The sequence below is a fragment of the Kogia breviceps genome, chromosome 13, assembly GCF_026419965.1.
Source record: "Kogia breviceps isolate mKogBre1 chromosome 13, mKogBre1 haplotype 1, whole genome shotgun sequence".
Taxonomy (NCBI): domain Eukaryota; kingdom Metazoa; phylum Chordata; class Mammalia; order Artiodactyla; family Physeteridae; genus Kogia; species Kogia breviceps.
Window position 1 is genome coordinate 57,416,154 of NC_081322.1, and position 18,973 is coordinate 57,435,126.

General features: G+C 36.0%; 1 protein-coding gene across 5 annotated transcripts in view; it reads right to left on the reverse strand.

Moving 5' to 3' along the window:
- Positions 1-11,764: 11,764 nt before the first annotated feature.
- KIAA0408 (KIAA0408 ortholog) overlaps positions 11,765-18,973 on the reverse strand; it is a 33,456-nt gene continuing 26,247 nt past the window's right edge. For 3 of the 5 annotated variants that reach the window (XM_067010715.1, XM_059083565.2, XM_067010717.1), the window contains 2 exons: positions 16,175-17,501; positions 11,765-14,020 (listed from right to left, as the gene is read on the reverse strand). In XM_067010715.1, coding sequence (XP_066866816.1) covers positions 13,847-14,020; positions 16,175-17,501 — 1,501 coding nt within the window. In that variant the 3' untranslated portion in view covers positions 11,765-13,846. The remainder of the gene's footprint in view (positions 14,021-16,174; positions 17,502-18,973) is intronic. The other 2 variants (XM_067010716.1, XM_067010718.1) reach the window with 2 other exon arrangements.

Here is an 18,973-nt window from a genome sequence, read left to right on the forward strand (position 1 = left end):
CTTAAAAAGAAACTGACAAGGTGAAAAAGATACAATTATTAAATGATGTTCAATAGTTCTAACACAACAGAAGTATATCCTGGAATGACTGATTGAGAGACAAATATTAACTTTGCTCTTTATTTTAACTGAAAAGCATGGACACTAATAATTTGGCAATTTAATTAATCCTTGCCCATCAATTTTATATGGATAATTTAGAGTAAAATAACAGTAAAAATAAATTTTAAACTATATATGAGATATATTTTTAATGAATGAAAATACACATTGATGAGTGTATGCAGAGAAACGAATCTATGATGCTGACATTGATGAAGAAGGTCACTTTTTATATCCTGCATGAATCAGCAGCCCTGAAGCCGTGCATCAATAACACCTCCTTTGGGGGTTTCCCTTCCCTAGTGGTGCAGTGGTTGAGAGTCCGCCTGCTGATGCAGGGGACACGGGTTCGTGCTCCGGGAGGATCTCACATGCCGCGGAGCTGCTAGGTCCGTGAGCCATGGCCGCTGGGCCTGCCCGTCCGGAGCCTGTGCTCCGCAACGGGAGAGGCCACAACAGTGAGAGGCCCGCGTACCGAAAAAAAAAAAAATAAATAAATAAATAATAATACCTCCTTTCAAAGAGTTTGTTTTTTGCTTTTCTTTGTGTATTAGTGGGTTGGAAATAAATGCTGAATTTTGTAGAAAATTAACAAAAATAATTATTTAGATGCTTATCTTTTAGATAAATTCATAAGGAAATGGGAAATGAGTCTGAAAACTTGCACTTTGACATGTATATGTGCTGGTTTAGACAGAGAAAAATGCTGATCAGATTTTCAATTTAGTAGAATTACTCTTTTTTAAATGGAGAATTAAAAACTTGTAAAAATGGCTAAAATATGGGTTAAAATGATGAATCACTGCTTTGGCTAATGATAAAACAGCAGTTCTCCGAGTTGGCTTATTTAGCAAAAACTTGTTAAGATTGAATTCTCTGTGAAAGTGAAATTGTGAAAGCTTTCACTGGGCGTGATAAGACTGCAGCAGAATTAAAGTGTGAGAGTTGTAAAGAGTTGACCTTATCGACAATGAAATTTTGGAAATTTTAATTCAATGACCTGTGATAAAAGTCCATATACTGTTATTTTTTTTCCTTCACAAAGGCCCTTCAACTGTTTTTCTCCTAAGACAATAAAAGAGACAGCCTTACAAGATTTCATACAACATGTCAACTTTTCAGCTAAAAGATACTTAACAAAATTTCTACCAGCAGTCATTTCAAACATAGAGGAATACTATCTCTTTGGTAGTGATCTTGTATCTTGCCTCAGTGATTATGCTTATAAAGTTTACAAAAGAGTGAAAAAAATGATCTCAATTTCTATGCACATTTTAAGTGCTAAAAATATGGTGACACTATGACAAGAAGAGAAATGACTATACAATGTAAATTCAGGTGGCTCAATTTTAGGAAATAAATAAATTCAGTCCAGTGGTAATTAAATAAGGAAGCAGACAGGAAAACCTATTTTGAAGTTCTTGATAAGAGGTGATTAAAACATTTCATTCTGTTATTGTTAAACAGTTAACAAAAATATTTTTTTAATGTATTCAACAAACATTTATTGAGCTTACTCTCTGCTGGCACCTTCCTAAGCTCTTGGCAAAGGCAGTGAACAAAGCAAATGAAATTCCTGTTTGTTTAAGGCCTGTAAAAATTTTCAAGTTACAAACCCTCAAAATTAAAGAATTTTAGACAACATCAGAGACCTTTGGGTAGAGATTTATTTTCTCTGCTCTTAGAGAAGACTTCCTGGAAATAGTCAAAGAATACCAGTCTAGATGCTCTCTTACTTCTCTCAATATCTAGGTTGTTAATTTGAGAATCAGAAGGGTGCTTGAGTTAGTGTGGAAAAAGTGAGCTGATGGCATTGGGTGACCTCGTGGCACAGATCAGTGTGTGGGAACCTCTTCCTCCCGAGACAGAATGGAATAATCCTGTGGTCAGAAACTTCATGTTCTCAGACCCTGGCCTTTATTTTTTAACTGGACAGCAGTGGATCAACACTGGATACTCTTGCTCTCAGGTACCTTTGCCTCTGCTCCATGAAATCTACCTCCGTTCCATTCAGAGCTCAGAGAAGTTGATTACGTTTCACCTTCTTTAGTTATAATAACATTGCATTTCTTTTTCTCTAAGACTGTATTCTATTCTCAGGTGCAATCTGGGTGTTACCTATGCTGATCCACTTCATATACACAGTAATTTTCTAAGAAGTTCTTCTAAAAATGGTGTTACTCTTTGATGATGTGCCTATTTTTATTTTTTATTGAAGAAAAATGTCACTTTCACTTTCTGGGGTATCTAGTTTTGCTCTTATGGTCTATTATGTGAAGATACAGATGGCTTATTTTATTTATGAGATTATCTAGGTAAAATTTTAGATTCTGGCAGCAGAGTCACAGGAAAATGACAATAAAAGGAAGGTGAAAAGAAGAGAACATCAGTCCATACCTCATCACCTTCACTTGTCTTTCAAAATCAGAGCTCAAGTTGCACTGATCCTCCATTTATTTTAGTTTCTGGTGGTTACACTCTTAATTCACTACAAATGAGTCCTTCACTTGCTACGCAAGTCTTCTTGGCTCCCAACTTCAGTAAAGATCTGGTACGCTGGTGAAAACCTCTCCGTTCCTATTTCCAATGGAAATTTCCTTCCCAACCTCTAGTTTTATCTCTTAAATTTCCTACATGCTGGTTCCCAGGACTAGGCTTTTGATCTAGTATCTTGCTCTTGCTATTTTTCTCCTCTGGATACTTCATTCCTACCCTGGCCCTGGATTCAGCGTCAGGTCTCTGATGCTTTATGAGGAATCTCCATGAAGATGTACACCTGTCTGATTCCTGAGAACAACCACCCTGGAGTCCTTGATATTGTACTTTTCCCAGGCCCTCAGTTTGCCTGAGAAAGCCTAGTGGTTGCTTTTGCTGTGTTGAAAATGTCATGAGTTCATTTAGCTTTGGCTCACTGGGCTACACCACCACCAGTTTCCGTCATAATGAAATGGTGACAAGCCTGGTCTCAGCTCCTCTCTCCTTGCCTGGGATTTCCCAGGAAGAATCTTTATTCTCAATGATTTACCTCCTGAATTTAAACATATAGAGATGGAATATTGTCCCCTTTTACTCCTTTATATAACTTCCTTTTAAAAATAAGTTTTTCTGGAATTAACTCTTTCACTCTAGGTATCATTAACTCAGAGAATCTTTTACTGGGTTAATTTTAACACAAAAATTTCTTGCAAAGACTGAAATAAAAAATTTTACAGTTCAGGTTGTATAATTTCGTGCTACTTTGAGGCTGAATAGCATTATGTGGAAAAAAAATATGCAGATCCCAAATAGCTGGATTAAATTTGTTCAGTGATTTTTATAAAATTACATGAGTAAATAATTTAATTGGAGAATAAAGCCTCAAAAAGAACTTGATGGGACACAACTAATTTTAGAGTGAAATTATAAATTGGAAATAACTGCATGCACCAAGGGAAATGCATGCATTTATTCTGGAGTACACATAAGTCATATAGAGTGAACGTGTTCTGTGATTCTTTTGAAGATTGAAGAGGTCAGGATTCAATTGCTGCTATAGATGAGAATTGCTTTGGATACTTATTGGGATACTTACTGGGTTTTACCTTTAACATTTAGACTTACATACAAAAGTTATACAATATCAGAGCATAAGCATCAAAAGTTAAATTATTTTCATAAAGTGAGACTTCATGACCTCTTGAATAATATCTCTTGGAAGAACTGAAATCATACATATCATGAATGATGAATTTTGGTTAAGATCACTGTAAGACAAAATTAAGAGAAATTCTCGGTCACTATTAAAATCCAAAAGGAGGGATTTCAGAGAGCTTCCAGATTGGTGAAGCAGAATGCCTCCACGGGCCACAATGCAGGGCTCCAAACTATAAGAGGACTGAAGTTTCTTTGTTCTCGACCTCGCCCTATGAATCTCTTCATCTGGCTGTTGGCTCCTGTGCTTCAATATCCTCGGTAATAAACCATTCATCTACTGTGTGGTTGACAGGGTCTCGGTGCTCTGGCTGGGTGTCAGGCCTGTGCCTCTGAGGTGGGAGAGCCGAGTTCAGGACATTGGTCCACCAAAGACCTCCCGGCTCCACGAAATATCAAACAGTGAAAGCTCTCCCAGAGATCTCCATCTCAACGCTAAGACCCAACTCCACTCAACAACCAGCAAGCTCTGGTGCTGGACACCCTATGCCAAACAACTATCAAGACAGGAACACAACCCCATCCATTAGCAGAGAGGCTCCCTAAAATCATACTAAGTTCACAGACACCCCAAAACACACCACTGTATGTGGTCCTGCCCACCAGAAAGAAAAGATCCAGCCTCATCCACTAGAAGACAGGCACCAGTCACCTCCACCAGGAAGCCTACACAACCCACCGAACCAAACTTACCCACTGGGGGTAGACACCAAAAACGACGTGAACTACGAACCTGCAGCCTGCGAAAAGGAGACTCCAAACACAGTAAATTAAGCAAAATGAGAAGACAGAGAAATACATGGCAGATGAAGGAGCAAGGTAAAAACCTACCAGACCAAACGAATGAAGAGGAAAGAGGCAGTCTACCTGAAAAAGAATTCAGAGTAATGATAGTAAACATGATCCAAAATCTTGGAACTAGAATGGAGAAAATATAAGAAACATTTAACAAGGACCTAGAAGAACTAAAGAGCAAACAAACAATGATGAACACAGTAAATGAAATTAAAAATACTCTAGAAGGAATCAATAGCAGAATAACTGAGGTAGAAGAACGGATAAGTGACCTGGAAGATAAAATAGTGGAAATAACTACTGCAGAGCAGAATAAAGAAAGAAGAATGAAAAGAATTGAGGACAGTCTCAGAGACCTGTGAGACAGCATTAAATGCATCAACATTCGAATTATAGGGGGCCCAGAAGAAGAAGAGAAAAAAAAAAAGAGAAAAAAAAAAGGGATGAGAAAGTATTTGAAGAGATTATAGCTTAAAACTTCCCTAATATGGGTAAGGAAATAGTCAGTCACGTCCAGGAAGCACAGAGAGTCCCATACAGGATAAATCCAAGGAGAAACATGCCAAGACACATATTAATCAGACTATCAAAAATTAAATACAAAGAAAAAATATTAAAAGCAGCAAAGGAAAAACAACAAAGAACATACAAGAGAATCCTCATAAGGTTAACAGCTGATCTTTCAGCAGAAACTCTGCAAGCCAGAAGGGAGTGGCAGGACATATTTAAAGTGATAAAAGGGAAAAAACTACAACCAAGATTACTCTACACAGCAAGGATCTCATTCAGATTCGACAGACGAATTAAAACCTCTACAGACAAGCAAAAGCTAAGAGAATTCAGCACCACCAAACCAGCTTTACAACAAATGCTAAAGGAAGCTCTCTAGGCAGGAAACACAAGAGAAGGAAAAGACCTACAATAACAAACAAAAAACAATTAAGAAAATGGTAATAGGAACATACATATTGATAACTACCTTAATTGTAAATGGATTAAATGCTCCAACTAAAAGACATAGATTGGCTGAATGGATACAAGACCCATATATATGGTGTCTACAAGAGACCCACTTCAGACATAGGGACACATGTAGACTGAAAGTGAGGGGATGGAAAAAGATATTCAATGCAATGGAAATCAAAGATAGCTAGAGTGGCAATTCTCATATCAGACAAAATAGACTTTAAAATAAAGATTATTACAAGAGACAAAGAAGGACACTACATAATGATCAAGGGATTAATCCAGAAAAAGATATAGCAATTCTAAATACTTATGCACCCAATATAGGAGCACCTCAGTACATAAGGCAAATGCTAACAGCCATAAAAGAGGAAATCGACAGTAACACAATCATAGTGGGGGACTTTAACACCCCCATCTCACTGATGGACAGATCATCCAAAATGAAAATAAATAAGGAAACATAAGCTTTAAATGATACGTTAAACAAGATGGACTTAATTGATATTTATAGGACATTCCATCCAAAAACAACAGAATACACTTTATTCTTAAGTGCTTGAGGAACACTGTCCAGGATAGATCATATCTTGGGTCACAAATCAAGCCTTGGTAAATTTAAGAAAATTGAAATCATATTAAGTATCTTTTCTGACCACAAAACTATGAGACTAGACATCAATTACTGGGAAAAAAATCTGTAAAAAATACACACACATGGAGGCTAAAAAACACACTACTAAATAACCAAGAGATCACTGAATAAATCAAAGAGGAAATCAAAAAAATACCTAGAAACAAATGACAACGAAAACACAAGGACCCAAAACCTATGGGATGCAGCAAAAGCAGTTCTAAGAGGGAAGTTTATAGAAGTACAATCCTACCTCAAGAAACAAGATAAATTTCAAATAAGCAACTTCACCTTACAACTAAAGTAATTCGAGAAAGAAGAACAAAAAAACCCCAAAGTTAGCAAAAGGAAAGAAATCATAAAGATCAGAGCAGAAATAGATGAAAAAGAAATGAAGGAAATGATAGCAAAGATCAATAAAACTAAAAGCTGGTTCTTTGAGAAGATAAACAAAATTGATAAACCATTAGCCAGACTCATCAAGAAAAAAAAAGCAGAAGACTCAAATCAATAGCATTAGAAATGAAAAAGGAGAAGTAACAACTGACACTGCAGAAATACGAAGGATCATGAGAGATTACTGCAAGCAATCATATGCCAATAAAATGGACAACCTGGAAAAAATGGACAAATTCTTAGAAAAGCACAACCTTCTGAGACTGAACCAGGAAGAAATAGAAAATATAAACAGACCAATCACAAGCACTGAAATTGAAACTGTGATTTAAAATCTTCCAACAAACAAAAGCCCAGGACCAGATAGCTTCACAGACAAATTCTATCAAACAATTAGGGAGAGCTAGCATCTATCCTTCTCAAACTCTTCCAAAATATAGCAGAGGGAGGAACACTCCCAAACTCATTCTACGAGGCCACCATCACCCTGATACCAAAACCAGACAAAGATGTCACAAAGAAAGAAAACTACAGGCCAATATCACTGATGAACATAGATGCATGAATCCTCAACAAAATACTAGCAAACAGAATCCAACAGCACCTTAAAAGGATCATACACCATGATCAAGTGGGGTTTATCCCAGGAATGCAAGGATTCTTCAATATACACAAATCAATCAATGTAATAAATCATATTAACAAATTGAAGGAAAAAAGCCATATGATCACCTCAATAGATGCAGAAAAAGCTTTCCACAAAATTCAGCACCCATTTATGATAAAAACCCTCCAGAAAGTAGGCATAGAGGGAACTTACCTCAACATAATAAAGGCCATGTATGACAAACCCACAGCCAACATCATTCTCAATGGTGAAAAACTGAAACCATTTCCACTAAGATCAGGAACAAGACAAGGTTGCCCACTCTCACCACTGTTATTCAACACAGTTTTGGTAGTTTTAGCCACAGCAATCAGAGAAGAAAAAGAAATAAAAGGAATACAAATTGGAAAGAAGAGTAAAACTGTCACTGTTTGCAGATGACATGGTAACTATACATACAGAATCCTAAAGATGCTACCAGAAAACTACCAGAGCTAATCAATGAATTTGCTAAAGTAGCAGGTTACAAAATTAATGCACAGAAATCTCTTGCATTCCTATACACTAATGATGAAAAATCTGAAAGAGAAATTCAGGAAACACTCCCATTTACCATTGCAACAAAAAGAATAAAATACCTAGAAATAAACCTACCTAAGGAGACAAAAGACCTGTATGCAGAAAACTATAAGACACTGATGAAAGAAAGTAAAGATGATATAAACAGATGGAGAGATATACCATGTTCTTAGACTGCAAGAATCAGCATTGTGAAAATGACTGTACTACCAAAAGCAATCTACAGATTCAGTGTCATCCCTGTCAAACTACCAATGGCATTTTTCACAGAACTAGAACAAAAAATTTCACAATTTGTATGGAAACACAAAAGACCCCAAATAGCCAAAGCAATCTTGAGAAAGAAAAACGGAGCTGGAGGAATCAGGCTCCTGGACTTCACACTATACTACAAAATGACAGTAATCAAGACAGTATGGAACTGGCACAAAAACAGAAATATAGATCAGTGGAACAGGACAGAAAGCCTAGAGATAAACCCTTTCACATATGGTCACCTTATCTTTAATAAAGGAAGCAAGAACGTACAATGGAGAAAAGACATCCTCTTCAATAAGTGGTGCTGGGAAAACTGGACAGCTACATGTATAAGAATGAAATTAGAACACTCCCTAACACCATACACAAAAATAAACTCAAAATGGATTAAAGACCTAAATGTAAGGCCAGACACTATCAAACTCTTAGAGGAAAACATAGGCAGAACAGTATGACATAAATCACAGCAAGATCTTTTCGACCCACCTTCTAGAGAAATGGAAATAAAAACAAAAATAAACAAATGGGACCTAATGAAACTTAAAAGCTTTTGCACAGCAAAGGAAAACATAAATGAGATGAAAAGACAACCCTCAGAATGGGAGAAAGTATTAAGTATTTGCAAATGAAGCAACTGACAAAGGATTAATCTCTAAAATATACACGCAGCTCATGCAGCTCAATATCAGAAAAACAAACATCCCAATCAAAAAATGGGCAGACCTAAATAGACATTTCTCCAAAGAAGGTATACAGATTGCCCTCAAACACATGAAAAGGATGCTCAACATCACTAATCATTAGAGAAATGCAAGTCAAAACTACAATGAGGTATCACCTTACACCAGTCAGAATGGCCATCATCAAAAACTCTACAAACAATAAAAACTGGAGAGGGTGTGGAAAAAAGGGAACCCTCTTGCACTGTTGGTGGGAATGTAAATTGATACAGCCACTATGGAGAACAGTACGGAGCTTCCTTAAAAAACTAAAAATAGAACTACCATATGACCCAGCAATACCACTACTGGACATATACCCTGATAAAACCATAATTCAAAAAGAATCATGTACCAAAATGTTCATTGCAGTGCTATTTACTATAGCTAGGACATGGAAGCATGCTAAATGTCCATCAACAGATGAATGGATAAAGAAAGTGTGGCACATATATACAATGGAATATTACTCAGCCATAAAAAGAAATGAAACTGAGTTATTTGTAGTGATGTGGATGGACCTAGAGACTGTCATACAGAGTGAATTAAGTCAGAAAGAGAAAAACACTGTTATGCTAACATATATATGTGGAATCTAACAAACAAATAAACAAAAATGGTTCTGAAGAACCTAGGGGCAGGACCAGAATAAAGGCGCAGACGTAGAGAATGGACTTGAGGACACAGGGAGGGGGAAGGGTAAGCTGGGACGAAGTGAGAGAGTGGCATGGACATATATACACTACCAAACGTAAAATAGATAGCTAGTGGGAAGCAGCCGCATAGCACAGGGAGATCAGCTTGGTGTTTTGTGACCCCCTGGAGGGGTGGGACAGGGAGGGTGGGAGGGAAATGGAAGAGGGAAGAGATATGGGTATATATGTATATGTATAGCTGATTCACTTTGTTATAAAGCTGAAAGTAACAGACCCTTGTAAAGCAATTACACTGATAACGATGTTAATAAAAAAATTAAGAGAAATTCTCAATGAAAGCAAAATAAACAATTCCATTGTCATGCATAAAACATAAGTGAAAAGGAAGTATTCACTCTTTGCCTTCTTCTTCTCTTCTTTGGGAAAAGAACCTGAACTAAGAGTCAAAGAGCCACCTATTTATTTCTAAACATTATCTTGGGAAGTATTTATTCTATTATCTTGGCTATTTAACTTTTCCTTCTGTAATAAGAAATCACAATGGCTGCCTTGAAGCTTGTTGTTAAGAAGTAAACAAGTCAAGGCATATGAATGTGCTTTGCAAACCATCAAGTCCCAAATGCACATGGGTGTACAAGAAGGCAAACCACTGGCATTTGAATATGGCTGGGTTCCTGGCCCTATAACCTTGGCAGCCATGCAGAGCTCTCCAAGTTTCAGGTTTCTCTCCTCTAGATGAGATTGCTCTGTGTGGTTTCTAAGGTCCTTCCTATTCTAGATTCTTCTCTCATTTCTAGACTCCATCACAGCTTCATATAAGCAGAATTTTTTTTTTTCAGAATTTGCCAGTCTTACCTGTTGGATTCATGAGATCATTGTAATATATGTCAGATTTTAAGTCTTATGATTTTTTTCCCACTGAGACAAAGATTAAAAAATGTTGAGTAGACACTTGCCTTAAAACTCCTCCCCCAACTTTTTTTTCTTTGCTTTGAATTTTTTGCTTTATGAAGCTCATTTTTTGAAGGAGCATATTTTCTGAGCTATAGTAAAATGAATAAGTCATGGTTCTAGATTCTGATAATGGTACTTGTTATTTAAGAAGAAATGGGCAGAATTTGAAGTAAAATCATACTATATTAGAAATTGTAATATGCCTAAAAATAATTTAACTAATTTCATCATGTAAAAGAAAATTTCAGGAGTATTCCTTTTTCAAACAAAACTTAATCGGACTCAATAAGCGGAAAAATGGGCACAAAATGGTGTCACTACATGAGAAACTAGGTGTGTTGGCATACGGCCGGGTGTAGGAATCAGGCAGGCTTGGTCTTTAGACTCTACTATCTAGAAACATTTTAGGAGAAGCTAGGTTGAACTGTGTACATATTTGAGTTCAGACTTTAAAAAACTCTCAGCTGGAGTTTCACCAGAAAAGGAGGAAAATAAAAATGTTCCTCATGTATACCGATGCCACAGCAAGTGTTTCCCCACCTATTTTACTTGATAGCTTCCAATGACTGAAGAGATTTCATTATCAAGTAGTTGTTTGTCAGCAAGTGTGCCTCAAAATAATTTTTAAAATCTTTGTAGTAAAGCAGATTCTCCTTTTTAGGTCCAGATGTTTTCTCAGGATGACATGGAGTCTGGCTAAATCCTCTATGTAGAGGTAAATCATGTTTTGTGCATGTTAATATCTCGTCATCTTCGTTGTCTATGTAAAAATAAATGAAAGTTACGGATCATTTTTGATAAAATGAATTATGCAACATGATTTATATTTGGCTTCGGGCATAAGGGAATATGGAGAGCTCAGGCAAGGATTGTGCACACATGTGCACACACGCAACCCACAGAGACTCAAGCACTCTTCTCTGCCTCATTCTTATTCCTTTCTGAGATCAACCTACAATATCAATAACCCTCTATTGAAATAATATAAGATTCCCCCCCCCCCAAAAAAAAAAAGTCTGCCAGGGAAAACTTCTAATCAAGTGCTTCCGAAATGTTTACAAATCCCTTAAATCCAGCAATGATGGCATAATAAAGGGTATGTTCTTGGGAAGAAAATGCCCATCCAAAGTAGAAAAACTACTGGTTAAAAATCACGATACATCAAACATGTATTTTCAAGGATAATTTCCATTTAACTCATAGGTTTTTCCATAAAAATTGTAAAATATTTAAAAAGAGAAAACAGAACATTCAAATAATCCTTGTTTTAGTTTTTCCGTCTTTACAATCAAGGAGTTGGACTAGATGCTAAGATTTTTTCAGCTCTAATATTCTATGATTTTTGTCAACATAAGATGTTAAAATGTGTCCCCGTTTCACTCAAATGGTTAGAACAAGTAGCATAAAATTGTGATGCCTGACAATATTATCCTTTTAATTTACAGATAACAAAGGCAAGTTCCAGAGAAGTAACATGACTACCCAATGGTGCCCATCCACTGGGGTATGAATCAATGTCATTGCTTCCAAATCTCCCTAATCATCAAATATTTTGCTTTGTTTCATTAAGGACTCAAGATTCCCTCCCCACCCTTGGAAATTTTTCTTTAGCAATTATGGGGTGAGGTCAGGAATCTAATTTAAAAAACAATCTTCAATATTCTGACTTGTAATTCAAGTTAGGAACCACAGATCCACATCAGACTACCTGGAATGCAGTGAAGGAGAGAAGCAGCTATGTCACACAGCCCTTGGGCAGGCTCTCCAGTGTCACACAGCAGAATCTTCCTACCAGGTCCATCATTTTATGCCATAGGCTACCACCTCCCCAGTGTTTTCTCCCTTCTAGATGAAAAGCATAGTATATGAGTGACATCATTTGATGTCTAGGCTACTTTTCTCTGATAGTCTTCCTATGGAAAAGGATATTCCTGAAAGAAACAAGAATTAAAAGACTGGATCTATAGCCTTTACTTATCATCTGCTCCAACCTCACATTCTAGAAGTTTAATTCTGCTCAATGCCTGGAAGCTCTCCTATTGGTAAGTATGAATCTGTCCATCACCATGCAACAGTCTTGAGCCTTTAAGGCAGTCCTGGATTTGAAAATTAATTACTTTACCTCAAGTCATGGTATAATGAAGTGAATTTCTCTAAATTGTTAGAATGTATCACAAGGAGAAGGTTCTTTGAATACTTTTGCCATAAGAATTCCTTAACCATTTTGCTAGTAAAAGAAAAGCTTAAATAGAATTACTATCTAATAATGTAGCTGATTTTACATAGAGACAATGGAGAGCAAAGTTGCTTCTAAGATCTTTCATGTAGAATTCCAAGCACCTCAACATTCATATTTCTGTCAGTTCTTAATATAGATATAATATGCTCACTGTTCATGAACTGTGGCCCCAAAAAAGTTTCTGCCCCTTATGCTGCCCCATGGATGCCAAAGGTTAGTTTAAGGCTTTTTTAATGTAGTACACTATAGGAAATATAATTCAGCTCTCAATGAAATATCATTCCTGATTTTCTTTGTTAATAAAAAATTGAATTAGTCTCTTATCTACTAATTTTAGGGGAAAGGTTAGAAAAAGGAAAAAGTGAATAACTTACCTCTCAATATGTATGACTCCAAATAAAGTAGCTGAACAAAAATTTACTATAATTTTACCAAAGAGTAGAATTCAGCATAATTGAATTTCTTTTTATATCCTATTTAACAAGGAAAGCTGCAAGAGACTGCTGAATGATATATCAAAGCTTTTGTGAACATTTTATGTTTGCTTTAGAAGGCTAATCTGTTTAAACCTGACACTTTTATTTATTTAAAAGAGTAAACAAGAAGATCAATAGTATTAGTCTATCTTTATATGGGTTAAGGAACTATGAGTTGGCTGTAGAAATCTACTAACGTTAGATATACGTATAATTAGTTTTGTATGTAGTTGGGACCAAGGAAGTGGTTAGTTAACATAGGTACCTCAAGAGCTTTAAATGGATACCTATTAAAAGGTATAAAAAAATATAAATAATACTGTATATTTTTAAAAATTTTAAATAAACACAAAGAATATATAGGTATACATGTTATAATTTCAAAGTCAACACTAGCACATAAGTTTTTCTTATCTAAATACATACTGATACTTCCTATATCAACACATGCACCTACAAAACACACGGCCATGCAAATAACCTTGCTTTCTGCCACTTGCAAGAAAGTTGGAATATACAATATAGTACATTGTTTGAACTTAAATCATATTGGCAAATTAATGAGGATGGCATTAAAAAATTCGTATCTAAAAAATCAAAATACAGGAGGATAACTGTTCCATAGATTAAAAACACTGAAGACTGATGGGAAGTTAAGATTTCAATTGTCCCAGTAATCTTGAAAGATACAGAAGAGACAGAATTGGTTGTAAACACTCAGAATACTCTGTTTGGCAATTGGGACTTTTGTAATCTAGCAATCCAGGCCAGAGACTCAGACCATCGATGCTTCTGATCGCAGAGAAATGGGAAAGTTGTGGACAGGTCTCCGCAAGGCAGGGGGTGCCGATGGAGATCTGGATGCCCACCTGGACGGGAGACGGCGATTTGCTGGTCTAGCAGGTCGGGAAAATCCTTTTCCATGTGAGGATTTCACTGCCATGGACTCCTTAAGACACAAATGAAGACATTCATCTCACTATTCAGGCACCAACAATGAGCTTAATATATTATGGATCCCAACTATAGCATTAATGTATTGTATTACCATGTTTACAAGCAAGACAAAGCATTTAAAATTGAAGAAGCTATTCCTGGTCTTGATTGTTTTAATCAAAACAATTCACTTTTAATATGAATATGGCATTTGATAATCTTGTAGATCGATCTCCACACTGACAAGTTTTAATACAACTGATTTCTTTTTAGAACTAACTATGAGTTAATGTTACGTTAGAACTCAAAAGTTCATGTTAGATAAAATTGATATGATAGAACTAAAGATTTTTCTTAGTGGAGTGTTAGGATATTTTAGTGGTTTATTTTTTTTGAAGATAATAATTTAAAGAAGAATTAATTTATGTCCAGTTATTTTATGTCAAGTTGACACTTTTAGAGATCATAAGCAAAAGGCACACAAACCACCAAATGATTTGTCTGATGCTATCTTATTTTTTCCACTAAGAACCACTGTTACTATCTGTAAAAAGTTTCAAAATTATCATTAAAATACTTTAAAATATAACTTCATTCTATTTGCTAAGAAAGAGTTGCGATCTATCTTGGGTATCTTCCGAAGACTGAAAACTTTTCCCTTCTCTTCCCTTCGCTTTCTTTCATTTCTTCCTACTTTTCTTTCTTTTTATTTTAATGGAAGAAAAGCATTCTAGGACTCTTGCCATTAAGAAACAGTTAAAAAGCTTTCATGACACATTTTGTACTTTGATTCTTATTGACCTTAACAAAGCCCGTGCTCTTTCACCTGAGACGGGCAGTAAGGACAGCCTTTATTTCTATGAGGGTAACCTGCATTTACTTTTTCTCTCCTTGGAGTCTTATTTTTTTAAACCTCTTCCTGAGGGGGAGGGATGGAGAACTACTCTTAACGATCGACAGCAGAGGACCCTTCCCAAATCTCCAATCAGTACAAAAATGGGAGATATTTAGTAATATTTGTTCATGAGAATTTTGGCTGATTACTGTATATGTGCTTTCATTTCCCATCTGAAGCCACAGGACCTTACAGGTATTTATGGGCTCAACTAAAAAAAACAGAAATAGAAAAGCAGGATAATTATCTGTACTTTGGGCAAACAGGCAAAGTTTCTGATAAACTACATGTAAACTGATACTTTTGTAGGGCTTGAAAGCCTCATAAAAATAATTTCTTACACCAGAAAGAGGCAACCTGCCTCGTTTAAAACAATGGTGCATATACATTGCACTATGTAAAACCAGGATTTTCAAAGCATTGGTTAATTATAACAATATGTCACCTTGTAACTTTTTATAAATTATGCATAAAAGGTGCTGATGGATAACTCTTCATTGTAAATACAAATCTCTTCAACCTCTTTTTCTCCTCTAAGATTATACTCTTTTGCAAGCAAACTGGAATGAAGAAAGGACAACAGTTTATTTAAATACCCATTTTTTTGGGGGGCGGGCAATTTCCACACAAAGAATTTATACAAATAATAATGACCTTAAATTTTTTTACATTATACTATCATTTTTATTTTCATACACTGCCTTTTAGCTCCACAATAAGAGAACTGCATAAGGCACTATTTTAAATTATTTTTTTTCACCCAAACTCATATTCATGTGACTAATCCCCTGAGGAAGAACATGAATCAAATTCTGGGAATGACTGAACCAACCATAGCTAATAACCGAAAAGTGCAAGTTATTTATAAATACTTCCCATATACTTTTAAAAATATAAACACTTAAACAGGATAAGATTCTATAAATGAACAGATGCACATTCAGAATATTTTTTCAAGAAAAAAACACAACACACATTTGATCTTTTTGAGGTTCTTAAGAATTTAATTTATTAGATTGTGTTGTGCCATTTCAGAATTTAAATAAAAGTTATAATGTGCTAAACTCAAACTTAAAAACTATGCTTTTAAAAGTTCATGTTGAGTTACAATTCTAAGGTTTATATTTATTCGCAAATGAAGGGTCAAGGAACTAAGAAGATGTCAAAACATGTGCCTACATTCTATTTATATGAATGGGCAACTGACTGAACTCTGAGCCATTGCTAAATATGGATGCAGTTCTACCAAAATATGTTAAATTTCTTTCTCACCTCAGTTACCTTTTTCTGATCTGCTCCTTGCTTCACCTGCTGTGCTCCACACATAGCTGGCTTTTGCTGAAGCTCTTGTTCTATTTGGAGCTTTTTTAAATGCTGACTTAATGTGGCTCCACCACTGACATCAGAATTACACTTGGTCCAATTAGCCTGGAAGCATTTAGAATTTTGCAATGCGGACCCCACTGATGTCTCATAGGTTTTCAGCAGCTTTTCCACCACACCATAATTTGACCTGGGATCAGCTGACCTTGGTCGGCCAGACAAATTACTTGGTCTCCAATCATGCTCGTGGAGCATATTCCGGTAACTGCTAGGGCTTATGTGTTCCTGCATTTGTCTGAATAGGCCTGTTGTAGGGTTTTGGGTGGAATTATCATGCACATTTTCCCTGGGCACAGGCATGGGGGCACTGGTTTTCAGCATGTCAGAAACACTGTCACTTTCTGAGATGTTACCTGTGCAAGAAATTAAAGTATCACAGGGCTGAAGATCTTCAGAGGGTTCTGAGTAGCTTCGACTTTGCTGTACTGCATGACAATTTCTATTTGTTCTAAATACGATTCTGTTAAATTCATCAGTCTTTGTTGCCAGCTTTTCATTCCTAATAGTCCTTTCAAAGCCACAACTGAAACTTCTCAGTGGGCCGCTGCTCTGTGTCACCAAGGAGCTACAGACGTTGCTTATGTGAAGATCAGGATGAGATTTAGCAGGGTGATCTGGAATCACCTTTTCATATTTTGGCTTATTGGGAATAGAGCAGGTTTTCTGAAACCATGGTGTAGAGTGGCTATTTTTTGCACCAATCCCAGTGTCGCATGACCACATGGTAAGTCCAACATTTTCATTACATGGAGGCTTTTTATCTGTTTTGGTTTCTGGTGCCAAAGAAGAAAATGTGATACCATCTTTCAAAGTCTTCCCTTCATTTAGACACAGCGCAGGCATCTCGTCGTGCCTCCAGAGGAAATGAGGGTTCTTTTCGCCTTGACCTTCTTGCGCCACCCAGCCGTTGTGGTCTGAACTTTCCTTCAAACTTTCATGGGCTTGTGCAGAACATGAGCTGGGAAAATTTCGAGATGTACTTCTTGGAGGAGGAACTGGTGGGGTTTCACTTCTTTGCAGATCAGTTGTATCAATTCCACCTTTTTTCTTAGAATTGTTTTGGAAAACATCAGTACAGCTCAGATTCTTTCTATTTTTCTTTTTCTCTTTTTCTAAACTGGTTGAAGTAATGCACTGGTTGTTGTTGATCATGTGATCTCCATAAGGCATATTAATTCCAACTGGTGTTTCCTGGAGAAAAGAATCTGACTTCATCCTAGACAATTATAAAACATGGTATATTAGTGATGACTTTATTTACGATAAGTTCTTAAAAGACACTGGGGCTAAAGCAATGGATTCTGGAAAAGGAGTCACAACTTCCTTAAACATTATTTTTATATAAATCCCATAGTACAAAACTTCAAGTCCCTTTTACTGCAGGATAAAGGCCACCTCTCAGTGTTGTATTCAACTCTATATACATAGTCTGGCCCAAACTACCTTTTTAACTGTGGTCTCTCATTTTTTTTCTATTACCTAAACTTCACCTATACTCAGACTCGACTGTGTGTAGTCTCTTGGGTGTCTGCTATTGGCGTTCCCATTTCTATAGGTTTTCTCTTGCCATTTCCTTATATCCGCTTTGCCTACTGAATTCCTATTCATAACGTCTTCTGAGCTCAAACTCCTCTCTTTGAATTTGAAATAACATTCTAAGTAGTGTGACAGAAATCTGAATCAAAGCGCAAACAGACATGAGCAATACCAAATGGAAGGTGTTATATGGGCATGAAAGAAAAGTGATCTTTTTTTTTTATGAGTAAAGGACAAATAAGCAAAAGAGAGCTGCAGTACAAATATTGTGGCTATTCAAGGAACAGTGAGTACTTTGGTGTGGATGGAATATAAAAAAGTGGAAAGGATGACAGCAAATAGAAGAGAAATATTAGGTCAAACTGTAATGACTTTGAATTACATACTAAGGATTTTGAGCTTTTCTTGAAAGGCCATAAGTGGCAGTGAGAACTTTATACCAGGTGTGGTTTGTGAAAAAAAATTGGCAAGTAAGAATTATTGAAATAAATACCTAAATATAGCAAGAATGTGAGTTCACAAATTAACATTAATTAATCATATTGATACATATAAATCATATTTATATCTCTTCAACTTATATTACGAGATAGCTTACAATAAAGTGCAGACAAATACCCATTAGCAGAGAGTAGTAGGCAAAAGCTAAATGGAAAAGTGGAAGGCAAAACTATGTAAAAAACATGGTTGGGTAAGAAAATCTGTTGTAAGTCAGTACAAAAATTCTCTCTGAGCTTCCAAAAAGCTAAAGAAAAATAAGGGTCCACATTCCTATAGCTTCTAAGAGAAGTATACTGCCCCACTAGGAGATAAATGGTGATCCTAGAACAATCCATTTTTACTTAACTTGTAGAGAACTCCAATTTATTTTTCAGTTTGGCTAAAACTTACCCTTATGGTTATAAGGGTGCTTCTGAACTGAAAGAGCATGTTTTACAGCACTGTATAAATATGTATGTGTGTACATATTTACAATATGTTATTCTGAAAATTATGAATGCTTCCATTATATATATAATAAATGTAGAAAAATAAATGGCTCAAAATGTTTCAATAGAACATCATTATATAATTAAAACACCACATTGTTAAATTTGATATAGTTTAAAGATGTATTTAACTAGATTAACCCAGTATACTCTTCCACCAGCC